Genomic DNA, 21,339 nt, shown 5'->3' with positions numbered 1-21,339 from the left:
GTGGCTAACAGAAGAGCTGGGGACTTTTCCGTTACAGCAAGATGCATCAGGTCAATTACCTTGGTAGTGTTGTCTCGTGCCTCCCAGCCCGGGACAAAACCAACCTGGTTTGAATGAACTAACGCAGGAAGAAAAGACTTCAGTCTGTTCGCAATAAGCTTCACAAATAGTTTAATATCTGTATTCAGCAGGGAGATAGGCCTATAGCTGGAGCACATGGCCGGGTCCTTACCGTCCTTTTGGATAACCGCAACATGGGCTTCAAGGGACTGGGATGCAAAACCTATCTTATCAGATGCAGAGTTAAAAGCCGACAACATTTTGGGTATAAGAGTGGTCTTAAACATTTTATTAAACGAAACTGTATAACTATCAGGGCTCTGGCTTTTACCAGTAGGGGTGTTTTTTAGAGCTGCTTCCAATTCCTACAACGTAAATGGGCTGTCTAACCAGTCTCTATCCTCGTCAGAGATAGAGGGGAACAACCTTTCGGAGATAATTAGATACAGTCTCCTGAAAAGCAGCAACCTCTGCGGGAGAGCCCAAGGACGAAAGGTTATACAGCTTCGAATAGTAACAATGAAATGCTGAGGCAATATCGGGGGTCAAACTACAATCTCTACCAGTCCCATCCTTGACCACCTCTCTGAGTCCGCAAGGCCTGTGCCAATAATTTACCTGGCTTATTGCCCCATTGAAAATAAAGATTTTTACATAAATGAAAATCTATTTTCACCCCTTCATTCAATAGTTTATTGAGTTCAGATCGGGCCAAGGATAAAGCTTTCTGATCTGCAGCTGACAAAGAGGCTTTGTGTTTCAATTCAAACAATCTAATTTGCTGGAGCAAGTGTAGCTTACGACCCTCTTGTTGTTTTTTAATATAAGAATCCAGTTGGATCCATTTCCCCCTCAATACATATTTGTGAGCCTCCCAAACAGTGAGGCTGGAAACCTCAGGAATGTCATTTAGTTCAAAATAGTCAGTGAGAGTCTGGTCCAACTGAGGTTTACAATAAGCATCCGAAAGAAGGCTTTCATTTAAGTGCCAAATGCAAGGTTTAGGAGAAAGAAGACTGGTAGAGAGTGTAAGAGTGTTCGGGGCACGGTCAGACCAAGTCATTGATTCAATAGAGGTATGGTGTAAGAGATGTAAGAACCTATAGGGCAAAAAAAAAAATAGTCCAATCCACAATAAGAGTTGTGTGGAGAAGAGAAAAATGTATAGTCTTGGTCAGTAGGGTGTTGTAAACGCCACGCATCGATCAACTGGTGCTCGTGTAGCGTGTGTCTAACACTTTGGTATGTTTTAGAGGGTCAACTACAGGAGGAAATGGAAGTATCCACTTCAGGATGAAGTGCCAATTCAAATCGCCCCCAAGAATGAGGATGCCCTCTTTCAAGGCATCAATACTGTCTAACCCTGTTTTTATTAATGAGGGTTGGTTGGTATTAGATGCGTAGATATGCATAGGTGTAAATCTGACCATGGAGAGTGCCCTTAACTTATAATGCCCGACCATCAACTATAGAAAAGCGCTCCAGGGCTGTGAAAGGGAGATAACGAGAGAATAAAAGTGCTACTCCTAGGGTTTTACCATCCCTATTATTACTATATAAAAAGTATTAGGAAAATTGCGTCTTTTTAAAGAAGGAGCCGCACCAGCTTTAAAGTGTGTCTCCTGGATAAAAGCCACATCAGCCTTAATGGCATATAATTCACGCAGTGCCCTGGATCATTTTTCAGGGATATTTAGCCCTTTTGCATTTATTGAGACAACCATAAGGGTTGTATTCCTAGAACTGGTCGCCATCATATACTAATAATGATCTGAAAAAAATATATATAAATAAATATAAATAAAACAAGAAAAGAAAAAAAAAATACAAAGAAAAAAAAAGAAGACACAAATAGGTAACAACAATAATGGAGAACATTGAAAAACCGCTCCTTAGCCACACGGGTGTGACGTACACAACCTAACATAAGGACAAGCATATGCGGTATGGGGGGACACCGGGGGTCAGCGACAGCAGCTGCCAAAACTACAAAAACACAGTAAACTAACAGAGTAGAGAACTACCAAAGCATTTACAGTCTCAAAATATTATAAAATCTAAGGTAGACCTAAGATATAATACTTCCAAAAACATGTCAATCGAACATCAAAACATGGAAAATAAAAAAGAGTGTAGAGAATCTGTCAAAATATATAGACTGAAAGAACATGGGGAAAACATATCAAACATGCAAGGCACAAAAGTGAGAAATACTCACAAAACCACTGGGTTAGCATGAGTCCAGGCAGTAAGTTCACAGTTGAAAGGGGAGATATAACAATCTCTAACTGTAAAGAAGGCAGATGGCAAACAGTGTGATAATTCCATAAAACAGATAACTATCCAAAAAAATCCCTGTAATATATAGGCCGGCTAAACCCAGGTCCATGGGATTAACAAGGCAGAGCAGACCAAAAGAAATTCATGTCACCCGACTATCGGATGGTCTTCTACGACGCTTGGGACTCTTTGCTGGGTGTTGAACAACTTGCCATCTGTCGTCATCCATCTTAAGCGCAGGTGGAAAAGGGCCCGTTGTGCAATCTTGCCAATCTGGGAGCTTTAAGGATGAGCTGTTTCCCCTGGTGCGTTACCTGTAGACTGAATGGGAAGCCCCATCTATAGCGCAAATTGAAATTACGTAGTTCCACCATAAGAGGTCTGAGGGCTCTGCGGTTCTGGAGAGTAGACGACAGATCTTGGAAAATCTGGATCCTCTCGCCATCTATCTCGATGGAGTCTTGATTACGGACCTTACGTACAATCTCCTCCTTCTGTGTAAAATAATGTAGGTGACATATAATGTCTCTAGGCTGGTCTCCCGCTGCACTTCGAGGCCTTAGCGCCCCGTGTGCCCTATCAAAGGCTATTGAAGATTCTGGATCCCTACCCAGGATATCGTTAAAAGATTCTGGTGAAATAATCAGTCAGACTATTCGCAGGGATATCTTTCGACACACCCCAAATCCTAAGATTATTGCACCTGCCTCCGTTGTCCAAGTCCTCCAACTGCTGGGACATGGCAGTGATCAAAGATGCCTGGCGGACCACCACTTCATGTAGACCATTATAAGCATCTATTGAGGTGTCCCGAAATTCATCACATTGAGAGACCCTCCTGCCCAGGTGTGAAATGTCTGCTTTAATTTCCGCTAGTTCTGAATGGATAGTGGCATGAAGATTACGCTCTAGAGAGGTAAAGTCTTGGCGGGTAGGTAAAGAGTGCAAGAATCTGAGTATTTGTGAAATCATTTCCATCAGGGGTCTGGACGGACTGAGAGGAAGCAGCAGGAGGGTCAGATTCAGCCACAGGTTCATGAATTGGTGAAGGCAAGGAGCAGGAGTCTTCACTGAGTGGTGATGGGACTGTCGGCTTAAGGAATTGTCGCAGGACTGATCTAGAAGGAGTAGGAGGAGGAGGACAGGCGTCCTTTTCGGCAGAATGCTTTTTAATCTTCCCCATGGCTCACAGTAAATTAGTTAGGACAAAAAAATATAATAAAAATAAGTTATACACTCTTCTTAAAATGATGAGATGTATATTTAGACAGCAGTGAGGCGACTGCTGGTCACATTCCCCAGTGAAAAGTGGCCTAGGCCACCATGTACTCGGCCAGTGTTAGAGCATAAGAGCTAGTCGCATCTTGGGGCGAATCGGAGGACCTTGAGTGCTATAATAGTAGTATGCTCTGAGGCTTGTCGAAGCTGGATTAGTGGCTGAGACGGGATCAGCGTAAAAATTAGTGTGCGCGACGCCATCTTGCGAATGGCAGCTAGACTCCATTTTAGAAACAAGAATCTGCAAGACGCCATTTTGCGACCAGCGCCATTTTAAGTTACAACTCACGAGCTAAGTACAGATGGCAATGTTTTTGATAATCTACCAAAAACAACTAGAAAAACAGCCCTGAGAAAAGTAAATAAAGTAGACAATACACCAGAATACTGTGAGTGTTTTACATACAAATTGGGAATCCTTGTATATAGACAAGTATAGTTGTGGCAATTGTAATATAACCCAGACATTGATCTACACAAGTGAATTTGTCTGAATCCTAAACAGGTTTTAGTCCCACACCCAGACAGAATAGCCCCGGCTTCACAACTGGGGGTAACACATTTGCATTGCAGTTTGAAACTGTGAGTGAGGAATGAGATATGTGTGTATGTATATATATATACACATGTATATACATGTATATATATGTATATGTTAAGTCCATCATAGATAGAATCGCATGCATAAACACCGCACATTACGCACAGTTGAGCTGCTAACATGACGCTCAGTAGCGAATGCACAATATCCTGCATGCGAACGCTGTTTATTAGCTGCATGCATGCACATCTGCCCCAAATCAGATAAACCTAACTAGCGTCTTTTCCCATATCCCTAATACTTACATAATGCACACTTACACAAAAGGTTCCATAGCTATAAAGTAAAAGACCCAAGTTTTATTCATCTATTACAAATGCTGTGAAATAAAGACTATTTTGGTATTTAAGGTTTAATACATGATAAGTAAGCCGTGTTTGATATTATACTGATCCGCACTTTATCCACAGCTTTCCGGTATCAACGATGTGAAGATCGGAACATGCGTTCGCAACTTATGGACCGTAAAGATATAAAGAACCAAAATGTATTTTTGTGCATGCAGGGGAAATAGAGGAGGCAACAAGCTGTTAGAGGCTGTTCTGTGTCCATTTGAACCAACCTGTTAAATGCCCTGTAACAAATGCACCCGCACTGGGAACCAATGGGATCAGCAACAAACTCCTTTATTGTGTTGTCTATTTCTGGGGGGGTATAAATATGTGTGCTCAGACCCTGGGTTGCTAATCTTCTTGCTAATTGCTGATTGACGGAGGTTATCTTGCTGATGCCGGGATCTGGTCCAGAGCGCTTGCGTATGTATATCTGTACTTGGGTCTGTATAATTTCTTTGCGCTAAATTGTACTTAGATCATAGCATGTAACTGACTGTACTTTTACTTGAATAATACTTTGTGCTTTGGAACCACAGGTTCAAGGTCTGGAGTCTTTATTTACTGTATGACTGCGTACGCAAAATAGCGTCATCCTTAGAGGTTTATAGGAAGGATAGAAGGTATAGGCAGGAGCGTATAGAGGTTCAAATCCAGAATCCTTAGTTGGGGGCTCATAGTGAAGTCACTTACCTGTTCACACGATAAAATACGGTTATCGATATCTCACCAAAGGGTGGATAGTGGCCACACGCAGTTTTCCCTGCAACCACTCTATGCTGAGAGTACGCTATCCGTTATCGTGTGAGTCAAGGTACGCTGACTAGAATCCAGGGACAAGAAAGGAAAAAGTTTGTTTTCCTTTGTTGATAGTATTTTACGCTAAAAGGGGGCGCCGCAGTATTGCGCACGTGGCTGAGTCGCAGTTTTGCGCGCACGGTAAAGACACACTTTTGCATACGCAGCTAAGGGTAAGTCATACGATTGTGTAGTAGTCGCACAACAGCGTATACGTATTTCCGGTTGTGCTGCCACGTGTTTAAACAAAGCCGTTGAGGTTTACATTTTTCAATTGTTGCCAATAACTGAGTTAACATGTATTTTTCTGCGCAGGAAAAAAGTGTGTAACTGTGAGTGTTTGTTTAGGGTGTAACACGGGACCTAAATGTTAAGGGTATTGTAGGACCCTTAAGTGCTAGGCGCAGGAAGGTGGCCTAGTGACTCGGTAGCAGCATACCGTTTACTTTTACACAGAGCAGGTGTATGGTTTGTTATTTTTGTTAGGGTTCGGCCCCCAGCGTGATTATAACATTCAGTAATCAATGTGTGTGATCTGTTAGACTTATTTGAACACTATAATTGAACCGCATAATCTTGGCTAGATTGTGATTGTGAGCTGGTGGGATGGTGGACGAAATCAACTGGAGCACAAAGGGTACTTAGCTGCCCCCTAGCAGTTGAAACGTAGTCAAAAAGGGATTTTATTGTATGGGAGCAGCTTCCTTCCAAAGGTGAGTGAAGGCATCTAGAGGTCCTTCATAGGGTTTGGTGGATACACACTTTTTCAAAGGCGTCCGCAGGTAAGTGAAAGTATCTTGACTGTCTTTCACCAGTTTAAATCTTTATTGAAAAACGTAGGAGTTGTCTCAGAATGGGGGCCATGCAAACAATAGAGATGTTAGACAATGATGTACTGCTAATGGAGGCGCCGCTTGGATCGGCCCGTCGTATTATTCATACTAAGTACGGTACTTATGCAATAAGGTATTGTGACGTATGGTTTAAAATAACGATGAAGAGTGTTAGACCGTTTCCCTGAATTGGTAGTTTTGATAAAGATGTATTGGATAATGTCCGGGACCACATCAGTCTGATGCGGTCTCAAGGTAATAAGGTAAAATATTATGAATGTTTAAAATTGTGGCAGCATGAAGGGGATGCGTGGCTTAAAAATGTGCAAGCGACACAAACTAGAGTTGCGAGCGCTTTGCCAGCAAATACACCCACGGCGCTGGATTGCAATGCGTGCGAGCCGCAAAATGGCGCGCACGTGTGGCAAGGTAGCGTTGCGGAAGGTATTGCCAGCAGTTCACCACCGCCACCTTATGTGGATGGGGGTGCAAGTACAGTTATCGAAAAAAAAACAAAAATGTAACAAGCAATTTGTACCCTCTCTTAAGCAACCATAAAGAAAATGTTCATGATGTGGATGATGAGCCTATTGTAATGTCTGCCATTTCCCATGCAGTGCAAATGATAGATGCTGTACCATGACAATCCCGAGTGGTGCCGCCATCTCCATCGGTTACAGCAAGGGAAGTGCTAACACCCTCTGCACCCGTAGAGGAAGTTGTTAATACCATACGTAGCAGCAACAGAATAAACCCCCAGCCAGGTAACAAGGTCAAAGGTAGCAGCGCTGCCGGTCTGCATCCCATTCGGACGATAACTGTTCCGAATGGAAATGCAAATGCGAACGGTGTAGTGCCCACGAGGGAAGTGGTAATGCATTGTCCTTGGACAAGGGCAGAAATAAATTCCATCATAAATGATTTCCTCGATCCCAAAAAGGAACTAGCCAAATGTCAAAGATTTTTGAGGAATTTGGGTAGTTCTCATGAGCCAACTAATAAAGATTGGCGAGTGGTGTTAAGGGCCTGTCTACCACGCAATATCGACCTGACAAAATTTATCACGGATTGTGTATTGGATGGTGATGTTCCCTTAACAGACCAAGTAAACCAAGGTAACATTTCCCGCATTGTAACTAAATTGGGTATATATTTTCCAGTGGTAGTTAACTGGAACAAAATTTTCACCATAAAGCAAAAGGAGAGTGAATCTGCAGAAGATTATTGCGACCGGGCTCTGCAGGCTATCACCCAGTACACTGGGTTAGAGGATATTAAAGATAGCATTCACCACAGGGAAATGATTGTCACCATACTCATGGATGGCCTTAAAGAGAACCTAAAAACCCGGGTTCAGACCTCACAGCCTGGCTGGAGGGGAGTCACAATAAATACCCTCATAGAATCCGCCATAGAACATGATAAAAACATCTCAAAGAAGAGAGAGACACAGAGCGAGAAACTAATGGCTGTCAGTATTCAAGCTCTGGAAGGAGTGACGGTAACATCACAGCCAGCAGACACACCTGCACCCACACCCGCACCTGAACAGTTATACGCCCTCACTAATCCTACACCACAGCAAACACAGCCTTATCCCACTTGTCCTACACAACCACAAGTCCCATACTACCCACAAGCTCCATACCTCCCACAATATCCTTTTCCTCAATATCCTTACCCATACCCACCACCTTTCTCTCCTGCTCAACCCACACAACAATCCTTCCCACTAAAGTGTTTTAATTGCAACCAGCCAGGACACATAAGTAAGAGCTGCACGGCAAAGAGGGTAGGACCCCCAAACCAGGGAGTACCTGGATATCCCCATAAGGGATATGCACAGAGACCAGCAAATGTCCAACAGGCACCAGCTCCAATTGTGGCCGTTAATGCTTTATTGGAGAGTGAGAGCCAACGCTAGGAGTCGGGTCATACTTGTGGTCTGAGGATAGACAGGTTGACGGGAAGTACTAGGGAAAAACTGGTAATGGTAATTGATGTAACTGATACCCAATCTCTGTTCTGCTTTCTTCCCTGTGCCCTAACACCCTGACTGTCAGTATTTTTCTTTTCCCACCTAGGGGGAGGTGTACACTACACATGGACACGAGTGTCCCATGGGTTCATAGACAACCCCAGTTTCTTCTCCCAGGCCTTATATGACTGTTTACAATCTTTTCAACCTGCCAATGGATCTGTTCTAATGTAAAATGTGGACTTTTTATTGTTGTAATTAGGTCATGTTTAAATGATATTAAACTGTTGTGCTTTATCTCTCACACACAGGACACAAGGTCGCTAAGGACAAATGGCAGCCATGCCAGGCTAAGGTCAAATACTCGGAATACTGTCCAACCCAGGGGCCCAGGCAATATTTAGAGCAGTAGATATTGATAACAGAATTTAAATTGCAGGAATTTGTGTACAAATACAGTATCCCTAGAATAATTGAATATAGGAGGGATACTCATTTCACAAGTAATGTCTTCTATAACCTGTGTAAGGTGATGGGTATTAATATCAAGATCATCCCAGACCATCTGTCTACCTGTCCCCCTTTGAGATACTGTTTAACAGGCAGCCTCATGTGAAAATATGATAATGAGGCTACTGTGCAGTGTCTCACGAAGATGAGTAAGAACAACTGAAATTGAAAATGTTATTAACTAACATGACTGAAGCAAACTCTCATGATGTTAAACCTGGAGAATTTGTTATGATCCAAATTTATTTTAGCACAGGTTGTTTGACTGATCGGTGGAAAGGTCCGTATCTGACGTTGTTGACAAAGTACCACATCCTCAAAGGGTGGCCGGGGAAGATACGTGGGTCCATTCCACTCACTACAGGGAGGTTAACCAACCGATGGAGATACAAGGTGGAGACGAAGCCGATAACGTGGACCTGTGGATTGCGAGCTTGTGCCGGGAGGATTAAAAAGGTGACAGTGAGAAATCTAAGCTAAAAGAAAACTGTAGATCAGTGTCGCAGCAAGGGATTGTTCTGCTGTGTTCATTTTTGTATTCTTCTTCCAGAGTTCCCGTCATCTTGGTTTGTTTGGGGATACCCAGTTTCTGTGATGGAGGACCGATAGAGGAGATGGGAGCTGATGGAGTGGAGTCAGGAGGAGGAGTGCTATGCCAAATCAGGGGAGTGTCTGACCAATCTTAGTACCGTAATTGTTATGTTATTTGGGAAGACTACTTCCAGAAATTATGACCCTTACACATGGTGAAATGCTTGGTATTCATAAAAACACACCATCACCATATCTTCACATGCAGTATGAACACAGAGCCAAACAAAATATGATACCTGGTGACGTTTATAAAGCAACTCAGTTAATTAGTGAGACAACTGGCTTCCAAGTTTTAGTCGCACTGGATCCCACCAGAATCGCTCGGGGTACTTTAAATTTTAGATATATTCAGGAACTTGCTAAATTAATAGATAATATCACCGAGATGTATGATGACACATTCAGGTATACAGGGAGAGAATTGCAAGCATACAAGAAAGAACTAGTGCAACACAGACTAGTGTTAAATTATTTAACTGCTGTTACTGGAGGGTATTGCATAACTTTGGCCACCCAATTTGGAGTGAAGTGTTGCACCTATGTCACCAATGATACCAGCGACCCCAAAGAGGTGATAGACCGGAAGATGGACGAAATTCTGCAGCTAAAATGGGAGTTTCGCAAGAACCATAATGCTTCAGTGGCTGAAGTAGGGGAGAAAATAGAAGGATGGGTCTCATGGTTGAACCCAGTGAAATGGTTCTCAGGCCTAGGGGAATGGGTCCAGGAAGTGGTCGCCAACATAGGCAAATTCTTGATCCTTATATTGATTGTCGTCATAGTAACTGGCCTATGTGTCCGGTATGTTCCTATTGTGTTGAAGTGTGGAAAATGTAAAAATAGAGTAAGATGAAAGAACGAAATTATGATGGTGGTCAGTAATGGCAATATGAATACTGGGGTAAATATAGGACTGCATTACAACCCTGAACTAGGAAATACCATCATCTAATGTATTATATTTAGACGTGCATAGAATGTATTATTGAAATGTTACTTTTGAAACACATCAGATAATGTAAAGTCTCAATTTCCCTTCAAGACTGCCTTTATAGGACTGGTGCATCCCCACATCTTTCACATGATCTCCGAAGGTCCGCGGTGTGCGTATAATGGTAGTTTTATGTCCCCTCCTAGAGACACATTATTGATGGATTAAGAACCACCTTGTGCCATACCCTAATAACATTAATATATGTATGTATGCCTAAAATTAATTTTAACATCAGGATGTGAGAGCATGTTGTTCGCTATCAAAGGGTGGACTGTCGAAGCTGGATTAGTGGCTGAGACGGAATCAGCGTAAAAATTAGCGTGCGCGACGACATCTTGTGAATGGCAGCTAGACTCCATTTTAGAAACAAGAATCTGCAAGACGCCATTTTGCGACCAGCACCATTTTAAGTTACAGATGGCAATGTTTTTGATAATCTACCAAAACAACTAGAAAAACAGCCCCTGAGAAAAGTAAATAGAATAGACAATACACCAGAATACTGTGAGTGTTTTACATACAACTTGGGAATCCCTGTATATAGACAAGTATAGTTGTGGCAATTGTAATATAACCCAGACGTTGATCTACACAATTGAATTTGTCTGAATCCTAAACAGGTTTTAGTCCCACACCGAGACAGAATGGCCCCGGCTTCACAGCTGGGGGTAACATATTTGCATTGCAGTTTGAAACTGTGAGTGAGGAATGACATATGTGTGTGTATGTATATATATATATGTATATATGTATATACATGTATATATATATGTATCTGTTAAGTCCATCATAGATAGAATCGCATGCATAAACACCGCACATTACGCACAGTTGAGCTGCTAACATGACGCTCAGTAGCGAATGCACAATATCCTGCATGCGAACGCTGTTTATTAGCTGCATGCATGCACATCTGCCCCAAATCAGATAAACCTAACTAGCGTCTTTTCCCATATCCCTAATACTTACATAATGCACACTTACACAAAAGGTTCCATAGCTATAAAGTAAAAGACCCAAGTTTTATTCATCTATTACAAATGCTGTGAAATAAAGACTATTTTGGTATCTAAGGTTTAATACATGATAAGTAACCCGTGTTTGATATTATACTGATCCGCACTTTATCCACAGCTTTCCGGTATCAACGGTGTGAAGATCAGAACATGCGTTCGCAACTTATGGACCGTAAAGACATAAAGAACCAAAATTTATTTTTGTTCATGCAGGGGAAATAGAGGAGGCAACAAGCTGTTAGAGGCTATTCTGTGTCCATTTGAACCAACCTGTTAAATGCCCTGTAACAAATGCACCCGCACTGGGAACCAATGGGATCAGCAACAAACTCCTTTATTGTGTTGTCTATTTCTGGGGGGGTATAAATATGTGTGCTCAGTCCCTGGATTGCTAGTCTTCTTGCTGATTGCTGATTGACGGAGGTTATCTTGCTGATGCCGGGATCTGGTCCAGAGCGCTTGCGTATGTATAACTGTACTTGGGTCTGTATAATTTCTTTGCACTAAATTGTACTTAGATCATAGCGTGTAACTGACTGTACTTTTACTTGAATAATACTTTGTGCTTTGGAACCACAGGTTCAAGGTATGGAGTCTTTATTTACTGTATGACTGCGTACGCAAAATAGCGTCATCCTTAGAGGTTTATAGGAAGGATATTAGAAGGTATAGGCAGGAGCGTATAGAGGTTCAAATACAGAATCCTTAGGCTTTTAATATGTCCCACATTTACAGCAAAAATCCACAAGAGGGCGCTCAAATTATAAAAATAAGAACTGTTAGGACTGCCTGAAGTGCAGTGAAATAAAATTAAAGATGGCTACTCCCACTGTCTCCATAGATCGGCTCCTCCAGACCCAGTACATAGGATCCAAAGCAGGGATAGTCCCAGCAGCTGCAAGGTAAGTGCAGGGTCTTCACTCCTGAGTGATTCCAGGCAGTTGTGGAGCCAGGGATCACAGCAAAGAGTGCCTGGGCCTCTGCAAAAATCCAGGTCCCGGCTCCAATGAAGACAGTAGGCCTCAATCTTTAGGGAGGCAGGAAGCTTCCCCAAGCTCTGTAATCACTACTGCCTGCTATGTAACTGATGAGAAACTCAGGTAGAGCACTGGCAAGGTCTCAGGGGCCAGGCAAGGGAGGAATATAGAGGATATAATTTAGAAAGGCCAGGAGCCGATACCACATGCCCTCCTCGAATGGCTGAGAGGCCACGCCCCTGGCTACATTTATTTCGATTGGTGTTTATATTAAAATGTTTACTCAGAAAGGAAATAAAATATACCATCCTTATAGTGAATGTTTTAGAGCGATCAGTGAGTGAGAAGACCAACACGATCCCTTCCACCACAAAATGCTCTAAGAGGAAAGTCCAGGAGCATAATATTTTGTGCCTGGTAGAAAGGGGCATGTTTGACTTTTGCGGCCAAGGAGATTTAGCAAAGAAATATAACTTAGAATAGGTGAACAATAACCTTACGGTGCTGCTAGTTCAGTGTAAAAAGGAGCACACACACACAAGGCCAATAGCCATGCTTCTGATGAAGGACCAATAGGTCAGAAACGCGTTAAGCTGTGGCTCTTGCTGAGTGGACTCCCGGTGACCAGACGTACTGTATAGATGTGTGCCTAATGTGGACGAAGATATCCAGAACCCTCATTTACTGAACATTCTTGGCCATCTAGAATAACACCTACCGTTGCTGTGTGCCACTGATGGGCTGTATAAAACGCTTTGTAAGTCCAATATTGTATTAAATTCTGGATTTAAAAAGGATTTCTGCACTCCCTATGCTTTTCGATGTGTTCTCCCCAACGGATGTTGCTTTAAAGTACTGTCACAAGCCGTGGCAACGGCTTGTTTCCCACCGGCTCGGGACCTACACTGACTCAGAATACGGTTCCGCTGATTACCAAGCATCGGGAATGCTGCAGAGAGTGACTCATACTCCATATGCTGCTGATTGGCTGCTCCTCCTATTTGTAGCTTCCAGATTCATTCCCCCTCGCCGGTTATAGAGTTTCCTCCTACAGCTCGGTCTGGTTGTTCCAGCTATCCTCCATGATTGTCTACACTTCAGCCGCTGCTTCTATTTACCACTCTCCATCTCCCTCCACGCTGCCTTCCAGGCTTCAGCAGGTAGCTCAATTATTCAAGACTGTTGTTCCACTCTGCTCTGATTGCTGTTAGCTTGCTGTCTGTTTTCACCATCCACATGCTGTGCTCAGTGTATGCAGGCCCAAGCCTTTGGGTCCGTGCTTCCTCTGTATAATCAGCAGCTACAGTTTTCTCAGCCCTACTGTGTGTAATCAAACTGTACATTTACACCTGAACTTTTTTCAGCCTGTGTTATCCTGCCCTCCTGGCAGGCAACTCATCTAGCCAAGAAATCCTGCCCTCCTGGCAGGCAACTCATCTAGCCAAGAAATCCTGCCCTCCTGGCAGGCAACTCATCTAGCCAAGAAATACTGCCCTCCTGGCAGGCAACTCATCTAGCCAAGAAATCCTGCCCTCCTGGCAGGCAACTCATCTAGCCAAGTTATCCTGCCCTCCTGGCAGGCAACTCATCTAGCCAAGAAATCCTGCCCTCCTGGCAGGCAACTCATCTAGCCAAGAAATCCTGCCCTCCTGGCAGGCAACTCATCTAGCCAAGTTATCCTGCCCTCCTGGCAGGCAACTCATCTAGCCAAGAAATCCTGCCCTCCCGGCAGGCAACTCATCTAGCCAAGAAATCCTGCCCTCCCGGCAAGCAACTCATCTAGCCAAGAAATCCTGCCCTCCTGGCAGGCAACTCATCTAGCCAAGAAATCCTGCCCTCCTGGCAGGCAACTCATCTAACCAAGTTATCCTGCCCTCCTCACAGGCTACTCTACAAACCAAGTTTTCCTGCCTTATCAGGTGAGACACCTTTCCATAACATTATAACTGGCCAACTTTGTATTTAAGTCTGTGCGTTCCGTGTCCTTCATTATGGAGCAGGCTCAAAACCCTGCACAAATCCTTGCCGCACAGATCCAAGTGCTTACCCAAAAAGTTCAGGAGCTCTCTATAAGATCTGAGGATGTTCGGGCATCCACTCCTGGAGCCGTTCCCAAGGAACCTAAAATGAATCTCCCTGATAGGTTTTCTGGAGACCGTACTCAGTTCCTGAACTTCCGTGAGAGTTGTAAACTCTATTTTCGTCTCCGACCTTTATCTTCTGGATCCGAGACACAGCGGGTAGGATTAGTGATTTCGCTCTTACAAGGAGATCCACAGACTTGGGCATTTGGTCTTGCTTCAACACATTCTGCGCTTTTATCAGTAGATGCCTTTTTTAATGCTCTTGGATTATTATATGCAGATCCTGACCGTAGTTCTTTGGCCGAATCCAAGTTTCGGAGATGGGCAGTGGATTCAGGATGGAACGACCCGGCAATGCGTAGCCAATTCCGCTTGGGTCTTTCGGATGCCATCAAGGACATTTTGGTCGAACATCTATCACCTGAGTCCCTTGACGACTTAGGGCCTGATTCAGAGCCGGATGCTCTGACAAGAGCGCTTACTCTGAATCAGGGCCCTCCTACCTAAAATTGGAGCAGCCTCCTGGCCGCTCGCATAGCTGGGGGTGACCACCCACAGCTTACGCGAGCGGCCACAAAGATGGTCGCGATGGTCTTGACCATCGCGACCATTGGGCTTGCGACGAGACCCTGCAGTAGGGTCTCGCTGCTGCAAGCCCAGGAGTGCTTTTGGCTCTATCAGAGCCAAAAGCACTCCCACTGACATCACTAGTGATGTCAGTGGGGCCGGCCCCAGACGGTAGGCATTCCCACGGGTCTGAATCAGGCCCTTAATCTCTTCAGACATTCGTATTGACCGTCGCCTCCGAGAACGAAAACGAGAACGCAGTCTTTCTGTACAGTCGCCTCAGTCACCTTCCAGGCTGCTGGCGGAGGACTCTGAGAAACCCATGCAACTGGGAGCTTTCCGGCAATCGCCCAGAGAGAGACAAAGACGATGATCTCAAGGCCTCTGCCTATATTGTGGAGCTAGAGGTCATCCGCTGAAATCTTGCCCACATAGGCCAGTAAAAGATCGGGTCTGAATGTAAAAGAGGAGTTACATTTAGGCCTGGCATCTGTTTCCTCAAAAAATTCGTTGCTAGTTCCTGCGGTGGTACATCTATCGCAATCCGTCCATTCCGTATCGGCGTTTGTGGACAGCGGTGCTGCTGGGAACTTCATGGACTTATCATTTTTTCATTCCTTAGGTTTAGCTGCAGTTCCTTTACCTCAAGAGGTTCCTATTTGTGGGTTAGATGGTGGTCCGGTGGCTAATGGTCTTATCAAATTCAAGACACCACCTCTTCGTCTCTCAGTTGGAATTTTGCATTCGGAGATAATTTCTTTTTTGCTACTCCAGTGTCCTTTTGCTCCCGTCATTTTGGGGTTTCCATGGTTAATGACCCATAATCCCGTCATTGATTGGATTACGGGGGATATTGTCAAATGGAGTCCAGCATGTCAAAATTGCTGTTTATCTACACCCATCCGGACGGCTATCTCTGCTGTCTCAGAGTCTCTTCCAGCACTTCCTGCTCCATACCATCTTTTTGCAGATTTTTTTTCTAAATCAAAGGCCAATTCTCTACCACCTCATTGTCCGTATGATTGCGCCATTCAGCTGTTACCAGGAGCCAAGTTACCGAAGGGTCGTCTCTATTCTCTTTCTATACCTGAGAATAAGGCCATGGAGGAGTATATTGCGGATGCCTTGGCTAAAGGATTCATCCGTCCTTCTAACTCTCTGGTTGGGGCTGGTTTCTTCTTCGTCCAGAAGAAGGATGGGTCATTACGTCCTTGCATTGACTTTAGGGCATTGAACGAAATCACCATCAAAAACTCGTACCCTTTGCCCTTGATCTTGGTACTTTTTGATCAGCTCCGGCAAGCATCCATTTTTTCCAAGATTGATCTCCGTGGAGCTTATAATTTGATCTGGATCAAGACTGGAGATGAATGGAAACCGGCGTTCAATACGCATACGGGGCACTATGAAATTTTAGTTATGCCGTTTGGATTGGCTAATGCTCCAGCAGTCTTTCAAGACTTTATCAACAATGTTCTCCGGGAGTTTCTTGGCATTTTTGTGGTTGTTTATCTCGATGACATCCTCATTTACTCTCACTCCATGCACCAGCATGTCCAGCATGTCAGTCAGGTCCTATCTAAATTGAGAGAGAATTTGTTATTTGCCAAGTTGGAGAAGTGTGAGTTTCATGTGGAGCAAGTATCTTTTCTTGGATATATTATTTCTCCTCATGGGTTCTCCATGGATCCTGGAAAGGTTAAAGCAGTATTGGACTGGGTTCAGCCTACTACATTGAAAGGCATTCAACGTTTCCTTGGTTTTTCCAATTACTGTCGGAGATTTATTGGCTCGTTTTCCTCCATTGTTGCCCCCATAGTAGAGTTAACCAAGAAAGGTGCGGATGCTTCTAACTGGCTTAGTCAGGCAGTTCGGGCATTTGAACATCTCAAACTTGCTTTCACCAGCGCCCCTGTTCTCAAACATCCGGATCCAGATCTGCCTTTTGTAGTTGAGGTGGACGCCTCTGAGATTGGGGCAGCAGCTATTCTCTCTCAGAATAATCCGTTGGATGGCAAACTCCATCCATGTGCATTTTTTTCACGTAACTTTTCTTCAGCCGAGTGTAATTATGACGTTGGGAACAGGGAGCTGCTTGCCATTAAGTTAGCTTTTGAGGATTGGAGACATTGGCTTGAAGGAGCCAAACACCGGATCTCTGTCCACACCGACCACAAAAATTTGGCATACATTGAATCGGCCAAGAGGCTTAACTCCAGGCAAGCACGATGGGCACTATTTTTTACCAGATTTAATTTTCTCATTTCTTTTAGACCCGGATCTACTAACATCAAGGCTGATGCATTGTCTAAGAGTTTCACTCCTGTCCAACAGGATACTGTGTTCAAAGAATCCATCATTCCCAGATCTTGTATCCAGGTGGCTTTATCTCGAAATTTGGCTGAGGATCTGTATGTGTTTCAAGAGGATTCGCCTCCTGGTAGACTGTCCAATCGCCTGTTTGTTCCTGTAAATTTGAGAAAAGCTGTCCTACAGGACTTCCATGTGAGACGGGCTTTCGGACATCCAGGCATCAATAAGGCCATTGAATTAATGTCTCGTGCGGTTTGGTGGCCGTCTTTGGCTTTGGACGTTCGGGAGTTTGTTTTGGCATGTGAGGTTTGTGCTCGTAACAAGACTCCTCGTACCCCACCATCAGGATTACAGCTTCCTCATTCCACACCAAAAAGACCCTGGACACACATTGCGATGGACTTCATTGTGGACCTTCCTCGCTCTGCTGGCTGTTCAGTTATTTGGACTATCGTGGACCGCTTTAGCAAAATGACGCACTTTATTCCTCTGCCCAAATTGCCATCTGCCAAAGAACTTTCTGTCCTCTTCTTGTAACATATTTTTAGTTTGCATGGTCTTCCCTGTGACATTGTTTCCGACCGTGGGACGCAATTTGTTTCACGGTTTTGGAGATGTTTCTGCACTGCACTGGGTATCAGTCTCAGCTTGTCTTCAGGATATCACCCACAGTCTAATGGGCAGAAAGAACGTGCTAATCAAACCCTGGAGCAATATTTACGGTGTTATGTCTCAAAATTCCAGAATGATTGGGTGTCTCATCTTCCCATGGCTGAATTTGCTTTTAACAATTCCTGTCACTCTGCATCTTCAGTTTCACCCTTCTATTGTGTGACGGGCCAACATCCTCGGGCTAATTCATTTGATTTATCATTCTCCAGATACTCTGATGCAGGGACTGTTTCCAGACTCCGTGGTATATGGGCCAAGGTGCATCATAATCTCCTCAAGGCATCTCTCCATTCTAAGAAATTGGCAGATAGACATCGGAGGCCTTGCACGTTCAAAAGGGGGGACTTAGTGTGGCTGTCAAACTAGAAATATCAAACTCCGGCAACCCTCTCACAAATTGGGTCCTCGGTTTATTGGTCCTTTCCGGATCATTTCTCAAGTTAACCCAGTTGCTTTCAACCTCCAACTACCAAATTCGTTAAAGATTAACAACACTTTTCATGCCTCTTTATTAAAGCCAGTCCATAAGTCAGATAGATTTGGAAACTAGAGTTCTATTAGGCCTGCTCCGGTGGTGGTCCACAGTCAACAGGAGTTTGTGGTTGAGAAAGTGCTGGATTCTACAGTATCTAGAGGTTGGTTGCAGTTTCTGGTCCATTGGAAGGGCTATGGTCCGGAAGAACGTTCCTGGATTCCAGAAGATGCCTTACATGCTCCCAGGTTGAAGAGGATGTTTTTTCAGGAATTTCCCTTTAAACCAGGCTCTGGGGGTTCTTCAACCCCGCGTCAAGGGGGGGGTACTGTCACAAGCCGTGGCAGCGGCTTGTTTCCCATGGCTCGGGACCTACACTGACTCAGAATCCGGTTCCGCTGATTACCAAGCACCGGGGATGCTGCAGAGAGTAACTCATACTCCATATGCTGCTGATTGGCTGCTCCTTTTATTTGTAGCTTCCAGATTCATTCCCCCTAGCCGGTTATATAGTTTCCTCCTACAGCTCGGTCTGGTTGTTCCAGCTATCCTCCATGATTGTCTACACTTCAGCCGCTGCTTCTATTTACCACTCTCTGTCTCCCTCCACGCTGCCTTCCAGGCTTCAGCAGGTAGCTCAATTATTCAAGACTGTTGTTCCACTCTGCTCTGATTGCTGTTAGCTTACTGTCTGTTTTCACCATCCACATGCTGTGCTCAGTGTATGCAGGCCCAAGCCTTTGGGTCCGTGATTCCTCTGTATAATCAGCAGCTACAGCTTTCTCAGCCCTACTGTGTGTAATCAAACTGTACATTTACACCTGAACTATTCACCATCCACATGCTGTGCTCAGTGCATGCAGGCCCAAGCCTTTGGGTCCGTGCTTCCTCTGTATAATCAGCAGCTACAGTTTTCTCAGCCCTACTGTGTGTAATCAAACTGTACATTTACACCTGAACTTTTTTCAGCCTGTGTTATCCTGCCCTCCTGGCAGGCAACTCATCTAGCCAAGAAATCCTGCCCTCCTGGCAGGCAACTCATCTAGCCAAGAAATCCTGCCCTCCTGGCAGGCAACTCATCTAGCCAAGAAATCCTGCCCTCCTGGCAGGCAACTCATCTAGCAAAGTTATCCTACCCTCTTGGCAGGCAACTCGTCTAGCCAAGAAATCCTGCCCTCCTGGCAGGCAACTCATCTAGCCAAGAAATCCTGCCCTCCTGGCAGGCAACTCATCTAGCCAAGAAATCCTGCCCTCCTGGCAGGCAACTCATCTAGCCAAGTTATCCTGCCCTCCTGGCAGGCAAGTCATCTAGCCAAGAAATTCTGCCCTCCTGGCAGGCAACTCATCTAGCCAAGAAATCCTGCCCTCCTGGCAGGCAACTCATCTAATCAAGTTATCCTGCCCTCCTCACAGGCTACTCTACAAACCAAGTTTTCCTGCCTTATCTGGTGAGACACTTTTCCATAACAAGTACATAGGAAAGGGGAGACACATTTTTTCAGATAAACGAGGAATGTGAGAAGAAACCTTGATTTAAGACCCTAATTACTTCAAAGTCATTTGGAACAATACAGATATTTAATATTGGTGATTATTATATAAAATTTTTTGTATGCTTCTGCACTAGTGATGCATATACCCCAGGCTTTTATGTGAATGTATCCACTAGGGAGTGCTGTGTATTGGTGTAATTATTGTTTTCCCGGCCAAAGAGATTTGTTCTAATTATTTACATGTATATATCTCACTAAAACAGTAGCTGATCAGATTACCAATACAGATACAAGATCAAGTAAAGGAATAGGACAGAGAGGAGAGAGGATGCTCTGCACAGTACAGTGTAATATAGGAGTTAAACACTGTAAAAAAATCTTAAAAAAAAGAAACGTGTTTGTATTTTAAATGTTGGCAGGCAGGATGCTATTAAACACCTAACAAAACATAAGACAACTTGGGTTTTTGGACTCGAGTGTCTTTTGGAGTTCACTTACCCAGCTCTTCCAAACTCACATGTCCCAGTACAAAAAGGCCACTTTTCTTCAGATCGTTGGCAAATGTAATCAGGCTTTTGTGGTTATGTGGATTGGAGACAAGCAAGAGAATCTGTGGGCGCCAAAACTTGACATGGTCCTTCCTTACATCCAGCATGAGCAAGTACTTCCTCACCTGTACAACAGAGAGACTACATACGTTTACATCACATGGAGAATTCAGCAAACTCTGCATGAGCAATAAGTCAAAAGAAATAGACTTCCTATTATTTCTGTTTCTTCTTCTTTAACTGTGTTAAAAAGACTGGAACTGCCAAATATTAGAGTTATGGTACAACATGCCTTAGTTAACTCTTTTTCTTCGAGGTCCATAGGGTCCACAGAATCTACCTTGGGGTATGTAGTTGGAGTGATCAATTGTACCAAACAGCTCTAGCTTTAAAACTCCCAGCATGCACTGGTCCTCCTCCCTATATACCCCGCCTCCAGTCACAGGCATTCAGTTTGTAAACAAGCCTAACGGCAAGAGACAGAAAGTGGAGAAGGGAGTACAATGTACCCAAGAAACACTCTCAAAATACGAAGAGGGAATCAGTGATACAAAAAAAACAAAGAACAAATCCCAACTGAGGCCAGGTGTGTCAGGGTGCGTGCTCTGTGGACCCCATGGACCTCGAAGAAGAGAGTTAACTAAGGTATGTTATACCATAACTCTAATTTTCTTCTTCAGGTTCCATAGAGTCCACAAAATCTACCTTGGGTACGTCCTAAAGCAGTTCCCTTAAGGGTGGGGATGTTCCTGAGCAGAGAGGAGAATCTGCCGCCCAAAGGAAGCATCCTTGGAGGCAAAAGTATCAAATGCATAGAATTTGATAAAAGTATGGATGTCTTGCACAGCTGCTCAGCCAAGACGCCATGTCTAACCGCCCACGATGGTCCGACAGACAGAGTCGAATGTGCTGTCACCTTGTTAGGAACAGGGAGATCAG

At 44.1% G+C, this 21,339-nt stretch overlaps 1 protein-coding gene across 1 annotated transcript in view; it reads right to left on the bottom strand.

Annotated features, from left to right (window-relative positions):
- Positions 1-21,339, bottom strand: part of LOC148542678 (solute carrier family 12 member 9-like) — a 302,682-nt gene that overhangs the window by 12,286 nt on the left and 269,057 nt on the right. Inside the window, exon 11 of the mRNA XM_088467466.1 lies at positions 20,351-20,525. Coding sequence (XP_088323592.1) covers positions 20,351-20,525 — 175 coding nt within the window. The remainder of the gene's footprint in view (positions 1-20,350; positions 20,526-21,339) is intronic.

This window comes from Taudactylus pleione, unplaced genomic scaffold (assembly GCF_031769625.1).
Source record: "Taudactylus pleione unplaced genomic scaffold, aTauple2 ptg000010l, whole genome shotgun sequence".
NCBI lineage: Eukaryota > Metazoa > Chordata > Amphibia > Anura > Myobatrachidae > Taudactylus > Taudactylus pleione.
This window is presented reverse-complemented; position numbering and strand designations above follow the sequence as displayed.